Genomic DNA, 22851 nt, shown 5'->3' with positions numbered 1-22851 from the left:
GATTGAGGCATTATATTTTTATATAAGAGGCATGCGAGAAACCTAATAACGAAATAACTTTTCCATGTGTTTGTGTTGTTGGGCCGCAAGGGTAAAGTACTGAAAAAGTGTGTGTTTATGAAAAAATATCTATTAATCATGCGAACCCGTCCGAAAGCTTGCTCGTGACACGTTCTTCTGAAAGGTTACTCGTGTATTTTTTTCTATATAATATATTGTTTCAATGTTCATAATAAAAACGTATATTCATTCCTGGCGATTTACTTTAACATGAGTGATGATATGGCGCACTTAAAAGTAGTCTGTGCTATAAATAATAATGCATTTCTTATGATTGAAATATTTTTTGTTGTTGTTAAACTTTCTATATTTATGTCCATTTTTTTTTTATAATTTGTGCTATTTTTATTTAACCATCAAGATGTTTACAATTGTTTATATTAATTGAAAAATCCTAATCGTTTTAATATGAATCTAGGATAATTAAATATTTTTTTAATCTTAAAACTATGTAATTATTTGCCTAGCCGATATATTTTAGGAACTGTGGATTTATACGGATTTATTAATGTTAAACAAACATTATTTAAAAATGTGTCTAGTGCTCTGCTGTTTTGTTAGGAATCTGAATAGATAACTTCTGATAAAAATTGATATATCTAAGGAATTTATTTTGTACGTCTTTTAGTGATTAACGATACACTTATTATTTTAGTCATTTTTAGTACGAAGAATGAATCTCAGGGTTGTTAGATATTTTTATATTAAAATTTGTATGTTTATTTAGTTTATTAGTTTACTATAAAATAGTATACTATAACCTTTTTAAGAATATAAAATTTATTAGAATAAATACATGCAATAGAATCATGAGTCTTGTGATATTTCACCTTTCACAAAAAAATATTTATATTTAAGTTATGATTAGAAATATTGCACTAATTTATTATTATTAGGTTAAGTTATAAAATATGGAAATGATCTAGGGATTAAATGTATCGATATTGTTTTACAATATTAGAAAATAATAGATCATTACTATCAAAGAAAATATTTGCCATGTCATTTAGTCAGTAATGACATTTTCAATAGAAGGTTTTAGACAATTTTTCCTTGAAGATTTCTTTTAGATGCTCGGCGAATGCTTTTGCTTGTTCCCTAATCCATTTTTAGTTAGTTAATCTGATCAATGAAAAATAAAATTTTGAGTCTTTTTTATACTCTTCGTAACTTTCTATAAAGAATAGTCTGTAGCTTCTATGGACGTTAAACTCTTTAAATATTCTTAATTTTTTTTTCTGTTTTTACTAATTTTATTGCGTTATTTAGTTTTGTTTTACCAATTGGTGATCTTGTATAAGGGCATTTTTATCTTATTTTTTTTTATTGTTTTTCCTTTAGCCTTTTTAAGGAGTTCAAGTTTTTGTTACATTCGTAGTCTGGGGTTGTCTTCCATACTGAATCATGAATATTTTTATTTATTTAGCTTAACATAGATAATTTTAAATAAAAAAATACAATACATTATATAAACAGAAAATAAAAAAACAACTAATATTATAATTTATTTCTTAATTCGCAAAGATGTTTCTTTATTCCATGTAGGTAACCGAACTTTTTTAAATTTCTTTAATAGTTAATAAATTTTTATAATTTGTTTATGTGACACATTACTCATTTATAATAATAATAAGTTATTACTTTAATCTACAACATTATCATTTTCAAAAAATTATAATCCTAGTCTAGATTATTAGGCTTATTATTTATAGAGGAAAATTTGCCAAAAACCTCTTTGCGGATCTGTTATTTTTAATTTTTTTTTTAAATAGTTAACAAGTCGTCGAAAAATATTTTAAATATAAATACAAATTATAACTAATTACCAGTTTTTACAATTATACTACAGTTTACGGATTGTCCTATGAATATTTTTATGGAAAATCACAACTCCATACATAATTCCCCTGGCCGTACTCGTTTTCTTATACCTAACTATCTTTTAACTGTCTTTATTTTTAGTATTACATATTTAATACTTAGTAAAATACTCTTGTTACATATTATTTTCCAAGTTATATATTATAAAAATTCTAAAAATATTAATCTTAAATATTTATTGAACATTTAATTCCAATCTATTAAACATATTTCTACAACTAGTAAATCTGTTTATTGAGCTATTTTGTAATTTTGGCAAAATCAATATATCTAATTTATTAAACATATCTAATATTGTTGCACAATAATTAAAATGGGCCAGTATGATAATATTGTAATTTTTTTATGCTTATACTAAACATATTTTTTATTTTGAATAATATACCTATTTTTTTTAATATGTAATTAAAATGATACTTAAAATTTAATTTTTTATTTACAATTACTTCTATATATTCCATATTATCAACCATTTATATAATATAGTTATCTATAAATAAACATACATTTAGTTCAAGTTAATTATTTTTTAAACATATTTCTATTATACTTAATTCATTATTTAAATTATCTACAACTTCTTTAACATTGTCACTTATGCAATATATTAATGTGTCGTTTGCAAATAGAGGTATGGTACACTTTTTTACATTAATAACTATATCATTAATATATAATATAAACAGCAATTGTCACAATTTAGACCCCTGTGGTACACCGTGAGATATTATTTTCTTTTTGGAATACGCATAATTAATTTTACTTTTTGCTTTATTTTTAAAAATTATTAGAACATCTTAAAATTATTTCACTTATGGTGATATTCTCTAATTTCTTCTACATTATTCTTGTATTTATTGTTTTGAAAGCTCTCATGTAATTCAAGGAAACTGCTCCAATGATGTTGTTCGTATCCTTGAATAACAACCAATCATTTATCACTACATGTTATGCAGTCTCCCGATTGTTGTTCATTTTCGGTATGGGTTTAATAGTAGCAATCTTTAAATTATCAGGTATTTTTCTTTCGGAGAGTACTTTATTTAATAAATAACGTAGTTTAGTTTCTAGTATTTTCCAAGTTTCTGCAATTATATTTACATATAATTCATCAGTAGTAGTAGTTCCTTTTTTCAATTTATAAATTATGTTTATGTTGATTTAAATTCACTAAATTTGACATTCAATGTTTTATTATTGTATTGTACTAAATTACTAAACTGAGATATTAAATTTAGAATCTCTTCTATAATATATTTTATCTGTATTTTTTTGCTATTAAAAAAGATTTTTATATAAATTTCCATCAATATCCATATTTATTATGTTGTTTCTCAGAGTAGAATTAATTAATTTTTGGAGCATTTTTTATTATTGATATACGCTACTGCGTTTTTCGATTGTTTTGGCATTTTTAAGGGAATGTTGTAGCTAATTTAATCATTAAGCTTTTGCCTGAATATGTATTGTGAATTGGGTTATAAGTTTGCGTGATCAAAATTGGAGTATGATTAGATAAAAATATCTGGAAATATCAGTTTTTCCTGCGGTACAAACGCCATGCTTTTAAAAAATGTATTATTTTTTAATGTAAACAAATATGTTAAAATAAAAAAGATTACCTACCGTTATAAATTAAATTTGTATCAACATATATACATCTATTTATTTTAATCAAATAATATATGCAGGGTTCTCTGCAAAAAAAAATAATAGGAAAAGTCTTGGCGTTTTTGCGTATTCGCACGCGGTGCTTATTGATTGCGACCATAAATCTATTCTTAACCAACAATGCGGGGCATTTTTTTTGCACCAGGAAACGCCTCCCAGGGAATCCTCGAGGAATTTTTAGTTCGTTTAACAGCGAACCCTAGAAAGAATGCGATACGAAAAACGGGAATATTTACGGTCCAACAAAAAAGTTTCCCTTAAAGTTTGCGCCTTGACTGCCGGCGGCGGCGGCGGCGGAAAAATCATAACCCAGTTTTTATTTATTTTTCGTGCTGCTAATTCAATAAAGAAAAACCCACTTAGCGCTTTTTAGAATCGCAAAAATACAAGTTTCATTATATCGCCGTGTAATCAAGTTTTTTTTTCTACCGGCCGCCGAATAGTTTCCATTTTTCTGCACGGACTTGGGCATTTTTCTATTGTGTCCGTGAAAAATGCGGTATGAAAACTTTATGAGATTTTTCCCCGGCGAAAGCGTCCCGGGGTTGGAATGAAATAAAAATGAAAAATACACAACGATTGTTAACTGCTTTTGCATTTTATGTATTATACACATAAAATATGCACACAACGCTACCATTTAACATATGTTATACAAAACCAGTTTATATATTTTTATATGAAATATTTCAAGTTTCACTGAATTGTAAATTTAGTCGCTCTTTAAATTCTCAAAAATATTATTCAATATTTTTTTATTATATTACCATTTAATTATTTGTGGAATGAGCATCTATACACATTCGCCTACCTACGCACATGAAGACGAATGGCCGCTAAATTACGCATGAAGACGAAATTCTAGCGATAAGTGTAATTTATTGCTCTGATACGGCTGCGAAAGAGCAACATAAAGTGATGGGGCGAGGAAAGCTCAGATAAATAATGTGCCAGGATATGATTTGATCTGATTCCCTGGGGTAAAAAGAAAATTTCTCAGACATACTCGCATAAATATGCATTACGCAGAGTGAGGAAGATACACATCAGATATTAACGAGGTGGACTCGCATTAAAAATGTTGCCGGTCACCGAGTTTGTCGCATGGAAACGCCCCTTTAATCGCTTTTTAACTGAATAAAGAAACTTTTTTATATGAAATAGGGTCCAAGTTTTTCTAAAAGAAAAAATCTAGAAAGAGAGATTCGCATCAAAATACTCCTTTGCTCGCTTCGCCCGATGAACACGCTAAAAAGTTTTAATAATAATTGTACAAGGACATGATATAATAATAATGGTACCGCAGAAAAATATGCTTTTTTATGTGCTCGAATTTAAAACTTTAAAGTTTGTGACGTAAATAGCGTAATAAATATTTCTGGTATTATAAACCGATAGAATTTATTATATTAGATAATCTCAAAATAAATATCGTTTTTATAAAATCTAAGTTTTAATAGTCAGTCGTTCTTTGGCAGATAAAACCTAAGTGCGTCTTTTGTTATATCTGGGTTGGTTCGGTGACAATTGATCCCCTAAACTTTCTTTAAATATTTATATTTGTAAATACCAGAACCCGCGAATATATAATATTATATTTAAATAGGGTGAGAGTACCAAATTTAAAAAAATATTTTTATTTATTTATTATTATTTATTTATTTATTTATTTTATTAATTTATTTAGCTTAATAGCTAATCTTTACATCTAACAAATTTAGTAAACATATATAAAAATATATAAAAAATACATAATAGAAATAAAAAATAAAAATATACAATAATAAAGTCTTAATATTATAATTTATTTCTATGTGTACGATGGTGTTTTTTTATTCCATTTATGAAACCCGTTATATTTTTGCTGTTTCGGATTTCTCTTGGAAGACTATTATATAAATCAAAACCTCCGTACATAATTCCCCTAGCCGTACTCGTTTTCTTATACTTAATTATCTTTAAATTTTCTTTATTTCTAGTATTATATTTATGTACATCTTTGTTTCTTATTAAATACTTATTAAAATATTTTGGTAACATATTATTTTCTAACTTATATATAAATACTAAAACATTCATACTTAATATTTCTTGAACATTCAACCATTCTAATCTATCAATCATACTTTTACAATTAGTTAATCTATTTTTATTTAAAATTGCTCTCATTGCCCTATTTTGTAATTTTTGCAACATTTGTTTATCTAATTTATTTAACATATTTAATAGTGTTGCACAATAATTAAAATGGGGCAATATTATACTATTGTAAATTATTTTTTTTGTATTTATACTTAATATATTTCTTAATCTAGATAATAAACCTATTTTTCTACTAATTTTTTTTAATATGTAATTACAATGTTCTTTAAAATTTAATTTTGTATCAACAATTACTTTTTTTCTCGTATAAAATTATACTTTAGATGAATGTTTTCATATTTACTTATCACACATATATTTATTCGGAAGCTTTTTTTTATTTATTGGGCCATAAATTTACTATAGCAAAATTTTTATCAAGTGAAAAATTTATGCAAAATTTCATGGTATATGTATTAAAAATAAAATTACTAAAATATTTTTGAGTGATAGGTGACTCATTAAATATAAAATAAGGCAACGTTAGACTATATGTCCTGGCTGCAGAAATAAAAGCAAATCCTACTCAAACAATATATTAGATGTCTGAAAGACTAAACCAGTCCGATACAACAGTGCATAGACACATTAAGAATATTGGGAAGGCTTGGAGTCAAGGTGTTTTAATTACACACGAATTGAGCGTAAAAAACAAGTCGGCGCGTATCTGCATATCTCAAAAGCTTTTGAATCTTGAAGCTGGGCACTATTTAATATCCAGAGATTATAAATGGGTGTTGTACGACAACAATCGTCATAGAAGATAGTGATTAAAAAAAAAGCTCTGGAAATGGAGGATCCAAATCCAAATCTCGAAATCGAAAGCAAATCTCTCTATGTTACATTTTTGCTAACATTTGGTCTTTCTAATAATTTTATTAATCAAAGGAAAAATATTCACAAAAATCACTTATTATCAAAAGAGAGATTGTGAAATAAAGAAAAAAAAACTTTATTATTACCTGTTTACTGTTTCAAAAGCGTCCTTAAAATACAATAAAACTGACTATATGTTAGTAACAAATCACATATGTGATTTCTGTATTAACTATATAGCTTAAAAGCAAATATTTATTAATAAAATTGTGACTCAAATGATCCATGTATAGCACTACTCTTTTAATAACAAAAAAAAATAAAACCAATAATTTTTTTTGTTCATACAAAAGGGCAATATCCGACATGAGCTCAAAACCAATCGCCAAATTTCACACTCGAATAAGTACGAGTATAAAATTGCATCAGAACCTCGATGATACATACTTCTTTATGATACAAAATTGTATCTATCTACAATATGTACATACAATATATAATTTAATGCTTACGAATATGGGTTGCTTTTTTAATATATAGTAAAAGCATTTCCCTTTGTGAGAGTAAGTATGGTATTGTAATTTACATGAGCACAAAGAATGGGACCCTTGAACAGAAATTAGCCGATTGACCCACTTGGCAGTGTTACCAGCATAAATTACTAGTTGTGCTGTGTATTGGTATTGTAGCATCCTTTTCTTGTGCTTGATTTATTGTTGTTGTAAATAATGTTGAAACAAAGTCAACATGTTATTTATTGTGAATAAGTATGTTAATATATCTTGAAGAAAGATTAATTACAAGGAACACTGTTATATTGCTCATGACTATTGTCGAAAATGAGCTTAATTTTTCTCTTGACTTGGGTCGATAAACTTTTTTTTTGTAAAGGACTAGATTGAAAATATTTAAGGATCAGCAAAATTTGAGTCAGCTCAAAATACGTATTTTTTTAAATTTAAAATTTAATCTATTTGAATCACAATTATATTTTTGCATCTATCGCTTAAAATACGCGTCTTTAGTAACGAGTTCTACTTAAAAAAATAATGTTATTGCTTTACAGAGATAATATTTCATCAAATTTAAAATTCTTGACTTTATATTATCAAAATTTATTGAAAATGGTCATCCGTTAATTTTGACTTAAACTTGTAATTTTATGTAATTAGATTTATCTTAGGTGATACTAAATACATATATAAATCCTTAAGCATTTAATCCTAATTGAGCATATTTGTCACATTTAGATGGTTATATTATGTAGTTTATTTTTTGAAACTTGCTTTTGCAAATTAATTACTGTAGAGTAAAAGTATTTCGATTGATTAGTTAAAAGAATTTTTGAAAATCGACACGTATTCTTTACTTACACTAAGATTAACGCTGCTAAAACTGAAATTCGAGCTCAGAAAATATTATAATTCTATGGGAATAAAGATTTCATTATTTTTTACATAAAAAAATATACAAAGCAGCTTTTTATGAATGATAACTCAATTAACTTTACTGAAGTGAAAATTGCATATATGAGCACTGTTTTTCATTGTAGTTTTAATTTTTTTATAAAGTCTAGGGTTTTTTTCGTAGAAAAAAAATTTAATCGCTTCCATGAGGTCAAAAAATCTTATTAAAACATTACCATGACTAAGTTATCAAACTGCTAAATGGTATATAAGTCATCACGATTAAAGTCATCAAAACTTCTGATTTTTCTAGTGTCATGTACGATTCCAGACTTTGGTGATCATTGATGGTGGTTGTTCTCGAGAGATTAGTACAATGGATTCCCCTTGCCTTTTGTACCGCAGTTTCACAGCAATACTGTTGATTTATTCATTTCGTGTTTTAGACAATACTAATTAGTGCTGCTGTCCCCTTTCAGGATTTGCTCTATATAAGTTACCTTTTAATGTTTATGAGGCTTTTTTGCCAAGTTTTTCTCTTAGAATGTTTGCCAAGATTTATAAGGCCGTGAAAATTACAGTATTTTGATGTTAATTTATCGGTTTGTAACTCAAAATATTTCTGCTATAAAGGTGGTGTTCCAACATTAACGAGTACTTTTAATCCAAAAATAAACACCCTCTAATGGCGAAACTTAATCGCCGCTGTCTCGAAATTGTCATGGCGATATGATATTTTATAGGGAAAGCCCTGTTTCGCGCTTCATGTCCATCGCCATGATAGCTGACTCATAGGAGTTGTTCCCCATTCGCAACCTGGGGACCTGCATGATCGTAGGCGTATACATTCAAAACAATAAATACCACGACACATACATATAATGAGCATATTGAAATGCTTGCATTTGCTAACAGTTTGAGAATCGCTATGCAATAATAACTTATAGATTAGATGACATATTAAATCCATTATATTCATTAATTACTATATTATTAGACAGTTATTGATTCTTATTCACACATAAATCGTGACAATTTGTTTTAAAATATATTGAAATTTACATAAAATTGGTTTGGCAATTTTATGTAAATTTTAATAATCTATCGCTAAATTAAAGAGTCACCTAATACTTTCTAAATGTCAATTGTATAACTATTTGCCGCATAAACTCATATTGAACAAATACATATTGTTCTTAAATTGCCTATTGATGTTACTCACAGTGTGCCCAAAACTTCTAGCTATTATTCTCTCTGAAAAACGTGATAAATTAAATTAAGGCAGCAACTTTATTAATTCAGCATTTGTGAATGAAAATAAAGCTTTGTGATAAAAAAAAACATATTTTTTGCAAGTAGTACATATCATTTTGAGTGCTTGAAGACGTATATTGTATCATTTTAATACAAATGTAATGCCATCCATAATTCACTTTTCACCCTGCTCTAAAAGCACGGTATTCTAAGTCCGCTAGTTTTTTTTCTGGCTATGATAATGACAAGATAAATATCCACTGGTAATAAAATGAAAGCAAAATATTGCAGAAAGCGTTACACGAGGCACTGAAGACTCTGTCAAATTTTAACTGCGTAATATCACAGCGTAATGCGAAGCAATAGGTGCACCACGTACGGTCATATCTAGCAACTCCTCAACTCAACTCAACAGTTGGCAAATTAAATTTTATAAGGCTTTAAAATAAAAAATATATTCTTAGCTAGCGAGGCGAATTCAGAATAGATCCCTACTCTAGACTTAGTTTTACGTTATTTTTTATTAAATTTAAGCTAATAAGTTTGTATTGTCATCAGCCACATAAGAGTAGAGAAAAGCACAAGATATGTGATAGGGGTAACATAGCGTCTAGTCAGCTACTTTTTGCGGTGGGACCGCGGCCAACTCTTCCGGCGACTTTTCCGTAAATAAACCTGGCATTCGGTTTTAACCACTAGAGTTAAATCTAAAGTGGAACGCACAGCTTAGAGTTGCTGCAGTACGAAAGTCGCACGTAGACATTTTTAAAAAAATATTTATATGGAAAGAGAAAAATTGGAAAATGTTCAAAACATATTTTTTAGTAGTGTGCTGTAACATATTTTTATAACATTGATACTAAATAATAGGGTAGTTAAGATAATAATTGAGTTTATTAGTCTGCAAATTTAATTTATGACAGGGTGATTAAAATAAATTTTGATGCTCTGGAGTTGATCATATCTAGAAATGTAATTACGGCTGTTCTTAAAGATCAGATAAAGCTCTCGTGACAAGTTTACGAAATGTTAAAAAAGTGATTATGGTGGATCAAACAATATTTAATAGTCTAATTAAATATTTTTTTATTTTTATTTATTTAAAATGTCAAAATATATAATATAATAATATTATTATGTGTACATTGATTGTTATTTTTTATCATGATTTTAATTTGATAAATAGTTATAATTTATGAAACCTAGCTATTTTTTTATTATTTATAAATAGAGTTTAACATATAATACAAATTAACTTGTAGCTAAATAATGAGAGTCACACACGATTCGCCTCTTTCATTAGTAGCATGTTGATTAATTGCCAGTTGATTGATAACACGCGATTAAGCTTTCACACACGAAATGGTTGATTTATAAGTTAGAGTAAATAATGAAATATATAGTATTTATTTAGTTCTAGTGGGGTTAGAGGATGCGATTGCAATTCCAAGGAGCCGATAGTTGGACGAGCGGCAGTATAACCGATATTGGACGGAAGTTTTCGAAACAGAATTCCGGTTGTGTTACGTTTCGAGTTTCTGAAATTTCTGGTGTAGTATTGTCGTCGTTCGTACACGGTTAACTTGAACGTTTCGGTGGTCGTGTCAAAGAGAGAGACGCCGGAAACTGGCGGCGGTCGCTCTCGGCGCCTTTGACGAATACTTCCACTCTGTCTGATTCGCTCTATTTACCGAAGGGATGAGATATACGCGGTGGGTTGTTTCGAAAAGTATCTGCGATTGAAAGTACGGTACGTAAGTTTAAGCTCTTTGTATACCGTTTCGATTGTGTTGAGTCTATAACAAGATGATAAACTCTCGAAATCTGTTTTGGGAGCTTAGATGATAAAGTTGCACTTTGAGAACGGTCAGAGTGTCCATCGCGATTAGATTAGTTTAAATATTATTCACTCATTTACAGCATTAATGCATAGACAACTTAATGGCAGATTACGATCGGTTGTTGTCCAAAGTAATTAACCATCGGCCGATAAGTTCTCACTTGTGGGCTGTCGTTCAAAGCAAAACAAGATATGTATATGCTCATCTAGCACTATTTCTAATTACATAGAAATATCAATAAAGATGTATGACGGTTACCTAGTGATTTTTTAATGTACTATGGATGCCACAGTTATTTTAAAAATACATCTAAATAATATGAATATAAAACGTATTATTTTATATTTATAGCAAACTATGCAGATGAATTTGAGTTACAGAATTAAATTAAGGCTATTATTCATTAACCACGTTTTACTTCTAACGGCGCAACTTCAAAATGGCGACTTGAACTCCCATAAAAAAGTATTTCGATTCTAATAAAAAGCGATACGGGCCTGAATACGAGAAGTGACGATTCAATTAAATTTATTGTAAAGTCTCGCCTATAAAATCTCTCGCGGGCACAGGGCCGAATCGGTGCAGCGGCGACGGCACTCGTAAAGTCAAACCTTTCGCTAGGACCGGATGTATAAATACCCCTTCCGGCTTGAGAGCGAAAATTAAAGGAGTGAGGGGCACAAAGAAGGGAATTGCTTATATAAAATTCCGAGAAAATAATCTCCTTACAAACTCGTCCGGAAACTCTTTTACTGTAATAAGTTTTAGAAGTAACGACTGAGCCGCCCGGAGCACTTTTTTTTAAAGTGTGTGCGTGTCACGTATTTTTCAAACATTAGCGTAATCTAAGACCTATTTTCGACCCTTTCTCGCGTCCCTTATTTACTTTGACCCGCTTCGGGAATAATTAGATATTTTAATTAAAGGCCTACTGTGCTTGCGAAAGTATTCTATGCATGTAGGTTAGTACCGATATATAATACATTTTCTAATGTTAATATAGAAGGAAAATGGCCTAAGTGCTATATTTCTAATATAAATAAATTTTACTGTAAAATTTATTTATTTATTATATATATATATATTTCAGACTTACTAAAATTATGATAAAACTAATATATTAGCACTCTAAGGATAAGAGTTTTTATCGGTATAATGTTCATTGATATTCCTAAAGCAATTGAACTTGAAACCGTTGGACTTTACTTTAACAAAAAAACAAATATCAGTGCAGAATTTATTCACTGATAAAATACCGCACAACTAAAATATAACTACAATGCCAAATATACTAATTTTGAATAATTACAAAGTCTGTATAAGACAAAAACATTAGTCTGATTCCACTCCGAATTGTCGATATTGATCAAAAGATCATAGACTGGAAAGGACGATACACTTTTCCTAATATCTTAAGAGTATATAAGTTAAAGAAAATCATTTTAAAACTAGCATTTAATTTTTGATTTGTGTATTAAATAATAGCAAAGAGTTTCACTAATGGATTCGTGTCTTATTACTTTTTTAAGAAACGACTTTTTTAGAGGACGTAAACAAACGGTTCTTATAATAGCACACATATGTAATAATCGGTATTCATAAACAGTTGCAAATTACTTAAAACCTGGAAATATCCAGCAGTGATACAGTCTTATTAAATATGTATTAGATAATGATAACGAGTCTAGTTCCACCCCTAATCATCAAAATTGGTTCAAGGGTCAAGAACTGTATGTGCAAAATGGTTTTGGTAATTTTTTCTTTGTAAATAATTACCTAAATAATTATTTTAAGAAACTGAAAATGTTGTTGATTAAAATAATAACTTAGGTTAGGTACTGAATATTAAAAAAATGTTTTATGGCAAATTATTAAAAAATAAATTACCTCTTTAATAGGAAACAAATGTACATACATATATAAGTCAAAATATTTCCATACTAAATCATTTTCTTTGGAAAGTACAATTGTCTTGTAAATCACATTTCTCACTTTATTTACTTTTTTAAGATTACTAATAATCGTTGCGTCGGAATAAGTTGGTAAAAAAATCACAGAAGTAATAAATTTATATTATTTAAATTTATTGAGAACTAAAGTTTTTAATGCCAGATATTTCTGAATCAATTGCACTAAAAACCGTTGGATCTCACTTTAACATAAAAAAAGGATCAGTGCCAAACTTATCTATCAAGCACATACTGCACATAAAAAATATGGCTATGATGCTAAGTGTGTCGATTTTTACATTAGTTTATAATATAAATATTTTTGAGTAATTGTAGATGAAAAATAAATTTAAAAACATTGTAAATTGACATTGAAAAAAATGGTAGAAAAATATCTAGTATGAAAAAAAACTACAATTGTTTTATTATATATTGCCTCACTTTAGTTATTGTGCAACAATATTATATATGTTAAATAAAATAGGCAAAACGATGTTGCAAAAATTGCAAAATATGAGAGTAGTTTTAAATAAAAGTAGATTTGCTATACTCTATTTGCGATATCACAGTCAGTTTGAGAGCTATCCATTTTATCACTATTCATAATTGAGAAAGAGATGGCAAATTTGGGTTTACGCTTCTACTATTAGCTCTAAATAATATGATACGGATATACTTTCGATATACTTATCATTACCAGAAAGCAACTGCTTCCCTCTTTGACCGTTCGACTATATGATCTTTGATACAAATTAGAAGCTACGTGACAGTATTGCGGCAAGAACATACATATGTATATTATTTATTGAAAAAAATTGTACGGGCAATTTCAAAACTGATTAAAAAATATTTATTGTAATTTAAAAAAAAAAAAAAAACATTTTTTGCATATGATAAAATTGCAAAAATAATAAGTAAATTTTCTTTCATAAAATAGCAAGAAAAACCTGACGTGCAATAATATTATGAACGACATTCATTACACAATAAATTGTATAAAATCTGTAGATTTATTTATTCACCTGTTTTATTTTGCGAGAAATTAAATAAAGGTGTTTTATTGTCGTGTCCTTTACATTAAAAAACGTTGATTAAAGTAATTTTGTTTGACTACAAAAATGTTCTACTGAAAAACAATATTATCACCATATAATGCCTAAAGACATTTTACCGAAACGTCGTGTAAACAATAAAAAACAAGAGCGCGAAAAAAATTATATATATGTATATTTTTGCACTTTAACCTGCGTTTTAATTTCAAAACATAGCAATATATAACGTACCTACAAAATACTATATAATAAAAATTTCTTTTATATAGCAATAAAATAAAAATATTCAGTTTTGTGTCCGCAACCTTACGAAGGCTACTCGAAGATTAAAATAAACTTTTCAGTAGGGTTAATAAAAGTAATATGCTTATAATGGGATTTGTGTTCGGCACGACCGCCTTTTTGATGGTTGTACTCAAGTGTCCTAGTAATGATCTGATTTGCATAAGGACACCCTTTGCTTTCCTTCTACCAAAACATACCTTTTTCGAAAACCCTTTCGTCTATAAATAAAGCGTGCCTACCATGTCGAACGTGTTTCTCAAGAATCGAATTCGTGTCACGTTTCAGGTGCTATTATTCCCAGAAGAGGGATGGGCCAGGAGCGCATCTTCTTCCTACTGGACCCTGCAGCCCTCCTGGTGGAGCAGAACCAGATGCAAGGTCGTCGAGGTAGCCGGGACGAGGAGGTGAGAAAATTGAAAACTAATCATCGAAAATTTAAAATTTATGTCTTTAGTGTCCGCGCTTCTCCACTTTGAGCTCTTTCCATAATTTATAACGTCTGGCCCGGGGACGATGGCTATAAGCGTGCGTGCGCTATATGTACCCCCTCGGGGGTTCCACAGGCTCGGTATCTTTAAATAAGATCAACGCCTTGGCAGAGAACGAATTTCGAATTCGGCGGCGACATGTTGGCATGATGATGGAGGGAGTTTTACTTTTGGGACTGCGCAATTTGCATAATTGTCGTGTTAGCAGTGGAGAATTGACGCACAGTGTTGCATAAATTTTATATAGGAAAAATATATGTATGTATATTAGGTATTCAAATATACAACAAATATGCAAATATCTTGTCGAACTTATTTTTACTTATTTTTTAACGCCTTTAGAAATGTGTGTTAGGTTAGACTGTTAGAGCTACATATACTTATATGTGTAATAACTTAGTATATATTTTAAGAACCAGCGTCATGAAACGTTGATATGGCAAATAATCTAAAACTAGGGAGAGAAAAAGAGTCAAAAAACACAAATCCTCCTACCCTTTTCTCGCATCGTACAAGCAGCCAATTATGAACAATGAAAATATTTCATATATTGCATTATATAAAAACTGTTCCATTTTAAGTGTTTGTATGTTTACAAATGTGTAATGTGTTAGCAAAGATATATCCACAACTACTGTCAGCAAGCACTTGTAAATCAAAAACACGGGTTTCGTTCGCGTCGTTCCACGGTCACTAACCTCTTGTGTACTTCGAATGCTGTGATAAAATCTCTTAATTTTAAAATTCTGGTCAATGTGGTCTATACCGACTTTCAAAAAGCTTTCGACAAAGTTTGTCACTAGTTACTTCTTCGGCAATTCAGAAATTATTTTTCGAGCAGTCATGTTAGCTTTTTTTGAGTTACTATGATAAGAAATCGTGGCTATGATAAGTATTTCGCTTATTCTGGAATACAACAAGGATCCAATTTGGCTGCTTTGCTCTTTATTATTGACATACATGCGGAAATTAATAGCTCTATTTATCATATGCAGATGACCTGAAAGTGTTTCAGAGTATTCGCACAAACTTGGATTCACTCTCTTTACATAAAGTCCTGGAATTGCTATGGAAGTGGTCGTTCGACAATCATGTTCAGCATATTTTCCAGACAACTTCATCTGGCGAATTTTTTTTACATTTTAAGCAAAAGTGATTTAAACAGAAATACTTCTCTCGATGACTTGGGGGTGACGTTTAAGCATGAATGGAGATTTTTTTCTGCACATCGCCAAAGTTTGAAAAAAAGCATTGAAGATGCTCTGTTTCGTTATGTGGAGCACGTTTCACTTGGAATTCACATGGAATTCGAGTAAAGAAAATTACTCCTTTTTATTGAAGAGAATTCAGATTTTTAAAAATATTTCTATAAGGCGTAGTGTCTACTCAATAAAACACATTTGAAATTTGTCAGAGGACGGTGTTGACAACCCGTCAATATATGGTGACTTTCGGCTCTAGTAAGTCGCGATAGTGTCCTTCTTCTTGTCTCTTACGGCACGGACGTTAGCACTTGAAAATGTTTATCTTGCATGAGTATCTAGCTTCTTAAAGAGCTAGCCAAGCACACGGATGTTTTCGGCGATAGCAATGATGAGCTGGGAAAAAATATTTAGGATAGTGCTTATCTATTTAGGTGCGCACCATAATCTTTATTTAAATTATTTTTTCAATCTTTAATAATAAAATTAATGTTTTATTAATGGCCAGCATGACGCATTGGGTAAAACTGTTTAGTAATAATGATCAGATGTGTAAGCAAACTGTTTAGAGTACTATTGAATATAAATTTAAAAAATCTTTTTGTTCGTCTTGGCTATCTCAGAAAGGCCGTTTTATCAAGGCTACGAAGGACCAGCGAAACACCTAAATTACTGTTTAATATGACTAAATTGTGATATTTAATTACAAATTAAAACTATTTTTGTTTATTTACCTGTATTAAATTATATGTATAATATTTTCTAACAGGACATATTTTTAAATAGCTAATTTCTTAAAAACATGCATCTTATATCTAGTCGATACAATTGTATGTCCTTGTATCGATTACATACTACGATGATATTATATAAACATAGATTTAAATTAGTTATCCTTTTTTCACTTTGACATTGAGTCTCGCAAGAAAGCAGTCTTACCGAGGCTTCGAAAGACCAGCGAAACCTTAAAATATGTGTTAAATTAGTAAAATATAATTTAATTGTGATGCACTATTTCAAAGTAACACTATTTTTGCTTATTTATCAGTCTAAAATTAAAGCAAATATTTTTCTACGTGCCTCTATATAATTTAAATGATATTAAAAATATTTAAAACATAAATGTTCCGATGAAATATTAAATATTGTTTAGACTTTTTCTCCCTTAAAGATCTTTTTGACTACCCTGATATTAACTCTTGCAGAAAATCTGTCTCTCTTGTAACTTGAAAGACCAGCGAAACACCTCAATAACAGTTAAATATGACTTAATTGGAATACTTCTTTAATGAGTTTTATAATGTTTGTTTATTAATTACTTTAAAATTAGATTATCAATATTTTTTTAATTACATGCATCTTATATGTAAACAACACATTCACAATGATCCTTTTTCTCTAAAATTATTTTTGAAAGTAATAGTTACGATTCAATTTATTAAAAACAGACTGTTTTGACTTTTTACCCTGGAAGAGAAGTTGCAATCTTTTTGTTTGCTTTACCCTTGACTCTTGCAAAAAAAATGGTTTGAGCGTGGCTTTGAAGGACCAGCGAAACACTTAACTGATTCAATTTATAAGAAATGAAATACATGTCACTTTGATGTTAGTTTAACTTTATTTCGGGTCTAATTATTGACTCAATAGAATTTTGCTTACCCTGTTGTAATGCATTAGATTAACTTTTGTTATGACGCAATTAAAAAAATGGCAATACATAAATAAATATGATTTAAAAAATATCATAAATATGTTATTACTTCATAAATTTTATAGTACGCTGTGCGTTAACATATTTAGAGTGATTCAAACGATAAGGCACACAGTTTGTAGTTTACCATAATTGTGTGTAGTAAATACGTTTCTTGTTATTAAAATTATGTGAAAGTAAAATAGTCCTATTTGAATAACGGAAACTATTAAAAATAATAAATTGAGTTTCAACTACATAGTAAAAAAGGTTATTGCGTCATTAAAATATAAAGGATAGATATAGTATTGCAATGCATGATCTTTATCTGTATAAAAAGCTATGTGGTGTATTTGTATACCTCTCTAATTATTTCTGAAATGGCTTTAATATTAAAAAAAACATTACTCAATTGTTGAAGTTAAAATGAATTAATGTATTACAATTGTACAAATTAATTAATAATCAGTTTCTTTGAACTCTTGACCATGGCAGATGCATCACTGTCGAAATATCGAATAATAAATTTTAATTGCCATTCAAATAATTATTAATTCGCAAAATACCATACGAAGTAATATGCATTAAATACTTTTCATTATTTCCAGTTTATAGAAAGTAATTTTAGATTTTAAATTGTTTACCTAATCTTAAATATAAATTATTCAGTGAAAATATTTTTTTTATAAAAAAATTGACAGATCAAATATGTATAATTTTTAATAATTTCATTTTATAATATTCTAAACTATTTTTAATTTTACACCTTTAATTAAGAAAATCTAAAAACAGGACACACATATTTTTGCGTTTTTTAATTTTATTTATTAATAAAAAAATATGAAAGATTTAATTTTTTTAGATTGCTACTTTAATTTGTTTTTCTCAAATTATTATTAGACAAAGTCTTGATATGATATTTGTTTGTATTTTGCACGTCGACCCCATACACTATCAACTTAATTTCCGCAACAGCCGCAAAACTTACGCAACAAACCCATACACACACATAAACTTAATTCGAATCTGTCGCAACTCCATTTTGCCGAGTCTCGTCGCGCGCTAGCATTTTCCCGTCGTCGGAAAATTGCCTTCGTATTTCCATTATTGCCTTAATTTTTTCTCCATCCATGGGTGGAGAAAATCCTGCTCGAATGCAGCAACGCCTCAGGCTAAAAAAGAGAAAAACCGGAAAATCTGATATGGAAATTGCGTCAGACGTTTACATGTTAAGAAAAAATCTTGTCGCAGACGGTTGTTTCGAATTTTCGCTCAAAAAGAAAGGATACAAGTTTATATTGAATCATATTAGGTTGTAAGTGTACTTTGATGTAAAAAAGCATAATATATTCTTTCGTTTATAAATCTGTAATTTTTTTATAATAAATATATTATCACTGAAACTGTAGAAATTAGTAAGACTATGAAAGAGGAATTTAAAATATTTCATAAAAACTTCCCAATTAAAAAATCAGTATACATATTTAAATTATTCACAAAAAAAAAATATAATTTTAAAATTAAAACTAGATAACGGAACAGTGCTAATTAAAAATAAAATAACTATAAATGACGCAAGAACACAAAAAATGTATGCGAAAAGTATTTTTTAATTGATGTTATATTTTGTATGGACTGGTGACGAATAGATGTATGAGTCGATGTAGATCCTGCTCTCTTGGCTTACTATGAAGCGCTATATTGTACGTTCGACAAGTGTTCTCGAGTGCTTGACGTGGCATATTCTGGCGTTAGTTTATTATTATTAGTTAAAACACGCCTTTAATGCATTATTAAAAATAATGGATCGTTCATCTGTTCCCAAAGAATCTCAGTCATTAACTCTTTCCATGCTATGTACATTATATGACAGGCAGCTGAGTTGTGTCATCAACGCGAAGGCAAACATACGATCGGCTCATTAAATTAGTTTTACTTCTTGATAAGGGATTTAATTATTATTAAAAAAATAAAATATATAAAAATTTCTCGCGAGAAAAGTAGGCGTTGCATGTTTCTTTTACTAATTTAATATTGACTAAGTGATACTTTATTCACGATTATTTTAAATATCTTAATTAAGTTTGACAGTCAATCTGATTCGCACGAGTACTCTTATCTTTTTTCAAAATGGCGGCAGTTAACAATAATAAAAAAATATTATTTTGCGTATAAAAATGTGTGAATTTTAATTTAATTTTTTATATTAATTTTAATTTTTTTATTATCTACTATAAACGACCCAAGAAGCTCTCCTTGTGCACAACCATTTCAGGCGTCCATGCGTTAAGCCCTTCTATATCAACCTAAGTCATATTCTATGTACATATGTATATTAGAATATGGTGAAAGCGACTAATAACACAACGTCCTAATCTTTCATATCTATGAGGATGATTTTTCATAAGCGCCAGTTTCCCTTTCCAGCGGTATATAGCGCCACATAAAAATATCGGAAACACTCGCAGCCCCCAACAATTTATCTTCCAGATAAATTGTTAAATGTGTCATATTACTTACAGGCGTACATGGCAACCAACCGCCCCTGGGCGCGACACCCAAACGAAACTGTACATAATCGTGTCGTATTAAATTGTAGCCGTCCGTCATCCTCTGTGCCGAATCCGTGTCGCATTATCGTCAAACCCGGGACAGTACAGGGGCGTAGATAGCTCAATCGGAGCCCTGGCGTTTTAATTCCGCAAAAAAAAAATATTGCGGGTACGTAGTAAAATTTGACAGGGGGCGAAATAAACGGCAATCGATCCTTTCTCCGAGGACATGTAAATCATATTTATGGTATTGCCGTTTACGATTCCAATCCGTAAAACTCTCCCCGGGGAAGAAATTTTTATGATTTGATATGTCACTGAAGCTGGGCGACTGTTGAATGTTGGCTTCTTACTTATTTATTATATTAATATATGTGTATGATTTTAATGCAGTGGTGATGCTGTAATGGCAGAATTCCTTGTTGGTGCCACTCGAAATGCATTAATCACTATGTTGGTCTTAAGTAGAAGCTGATCTGATTCTCAGATCGACCTAACTTTGATTTATTTTCTTAGTGCAATGGCTGTATTTCACCTAAAACCTTCACTCACTCTAATGTAGCAACAGTTTCTGGGTGACACTTTATTTTCAAAACCATTGCGATCGCAAATTAGATCATACATTATTTAACAGACAATTTTGTATCTATGGTAACTGTTTTTTATATTTTTTGTTTTGACCACAGAACAGGGAACTACATAGAACAGCCGTTCCGTACAAATACGCATGTAAAAATTGAAGCCAGTTTGCAGCGCAAATTTGACTTTAATATTATTAAATTTGTATCTGTATTATTCTGTGATAAATTAATTTAAAGTACTGCATATTTTTTTATTTTTTGTAAACCATTTTTGGTAGAATAAAATAAATCTAATAAAAAATGTTTCATATTAAAAAAAATCAGTTCGCACAAAATCTTAAAGACGTGCCTCAGATTTTTTAAATATTTTACCGCAGATATTTTTAATATAATTAATTTTTAAAGTGGTAATAAATCCGGATATAGTTGATTTTGAGCTTTTATTAAATTATATTTGCGAATTTCATTGAATAAAGAATACTGTGGCACCCCAATAAATGTGTTATATCCTAAAAATCGTAAAATATAAATAAAAAATTGATCAAGGTTGTTTAAAGTGTTTATTTTATTTTTATTATTTAATAGGTCTACCCTTAGCTTTAATTACAGCTGCAACCCTTTTTTGCATACTGTCAAATAATGACTTGCAAATGGACGAAGACAATTTTCTTCATTCCATCTGCGATTTTTCTCGCAACTCAATTTTGGATTTGCAATTTTTTCCATTTCCGAAAAAACAAACTGCTGTGTGTCCTTTAGTATTGTTTTGAGGTCAATCAGCTTAAAATAACTGTAAATAACGTTATTTAATGGTATGAAGTAACATTTTCTCGATTTCTTTTTTTGGATCAAATATTCAAGTATATATATTTTAAAATAAAAGCAACATTATACAATAGTATTAAACAGAATTTTTTTTAATATTTTTGTATAATATTTAGATTTATAATATTTTACTTACTTTTAAGATATTTTTGCTTTTATTGAAGCAATGTTTCCAATAGATATTTGTGATTAAAAAGTATCTTAAAATGTCAAAATATATTTTATTGTTCAGAAAAAATTAATGCATCGATATTTAGTTAAATATCGATGCATTAACTCATTCTATATTTGCCATTCCAACAATCATTTACTAACCGTATGTCTATCGAATGCATAAACAACTTAATTTGTGAATTGTAAATCTTCACAACTGGTCGGTTAGCGAGTGATTTATTTCATGCCGGTTGACCCTGAGATAAAATTAATTTCAACAATTGTGTAAATTGAGCATAAAAATAATTGAGGTAATCCAAGCATTTTTTTTCAATAAATTTTTATTGATAAGTAAAATTTCCAAAAAAAAAATCTCGAATATAAATTTATTAATAAATTCATTACTATTTCTCTATTATTATTTTTAATAGCCGCCATTTTAAAACAACATGGCTAACAAACTCATTTTAATGGCGATTCATATAAATTATAGGTAAAAAAAAATCGTAAGGCATTAAAATCTATATATATATATATATAAAAATATGTAAAAAAAAGTTTTTTGCTTTATTTGAATTTATTTTACCAAATATTTTTGTTTTTATTACTTTTTCTCTAATATTATTTTTAATAGTCGCCATTTTAAAACTACATGTCTAACAAACTATATCTAATGGCGATCTATATAAACAAATTGAAAAAAATCAGAACATTTAAAAGCAAAGCAAAGAAACGCAGTAAAATTTGTATTTTCTATAAACCAAATTTATTTAATATATTTTCCTATTTTATATGATATTTATTTCTGACCGCATCTAAAGGGTTAAAAAATATTAATAATTTCTAATATAGAACATTTTTGGCCTCTTTTAATTGTAATAGCTGCCATTTGGAAATAAAATGCTGGATTAGGTAGTAAAAAAACTAATCTATTTGGGTATATTTTTAAGAAAATTTGTATGGCGATACGAATAAAAATATAGTTATCGTGTTCTCAAAAACC

At 28.9% G+C, this 22851-nt stretch overlaps 1 protein-coding gene across 1 annotated transcript in view; it reads left to right on the top strand.

Moving 5' to 3' along the window:
• Positions 1-22851, top strand: part of LOC148229092 (uncharacterized) — a 118020-nt gene that overhangs the window by 44135 nt on the left and 51034 nt on the right. Inside the window, exon 2 of the mRNA XM_088196790.1 lies at positions 14643-14761. Coding sequence (XP_088052916.1) covers positions 14643-14761 — 119 coding nt within the window. The remainder of the gene's footprint in view (positions 1-14642; positions 14762-22851) is intronic.

This window comes from Plectrocnemia conspersa, unplaced genomic scaffold, assembly GCF_051122295.1.
Source record: "Plectrocnemia conspersa isolate PC_06_02 unplaced genomic scaffold, ASM5112229v1 ptg000011l, whole genome shotgun sequence".
NCBI lineage: Eukaryota > Metazoa > Arthropoda > Insecta > Trichoptera > Polycentropodidae > Plectrocnemia > Plectrocnemia conspersa.
This window is presented reverse-complemented; position numbering and strand designations above follow the sequence as displayed.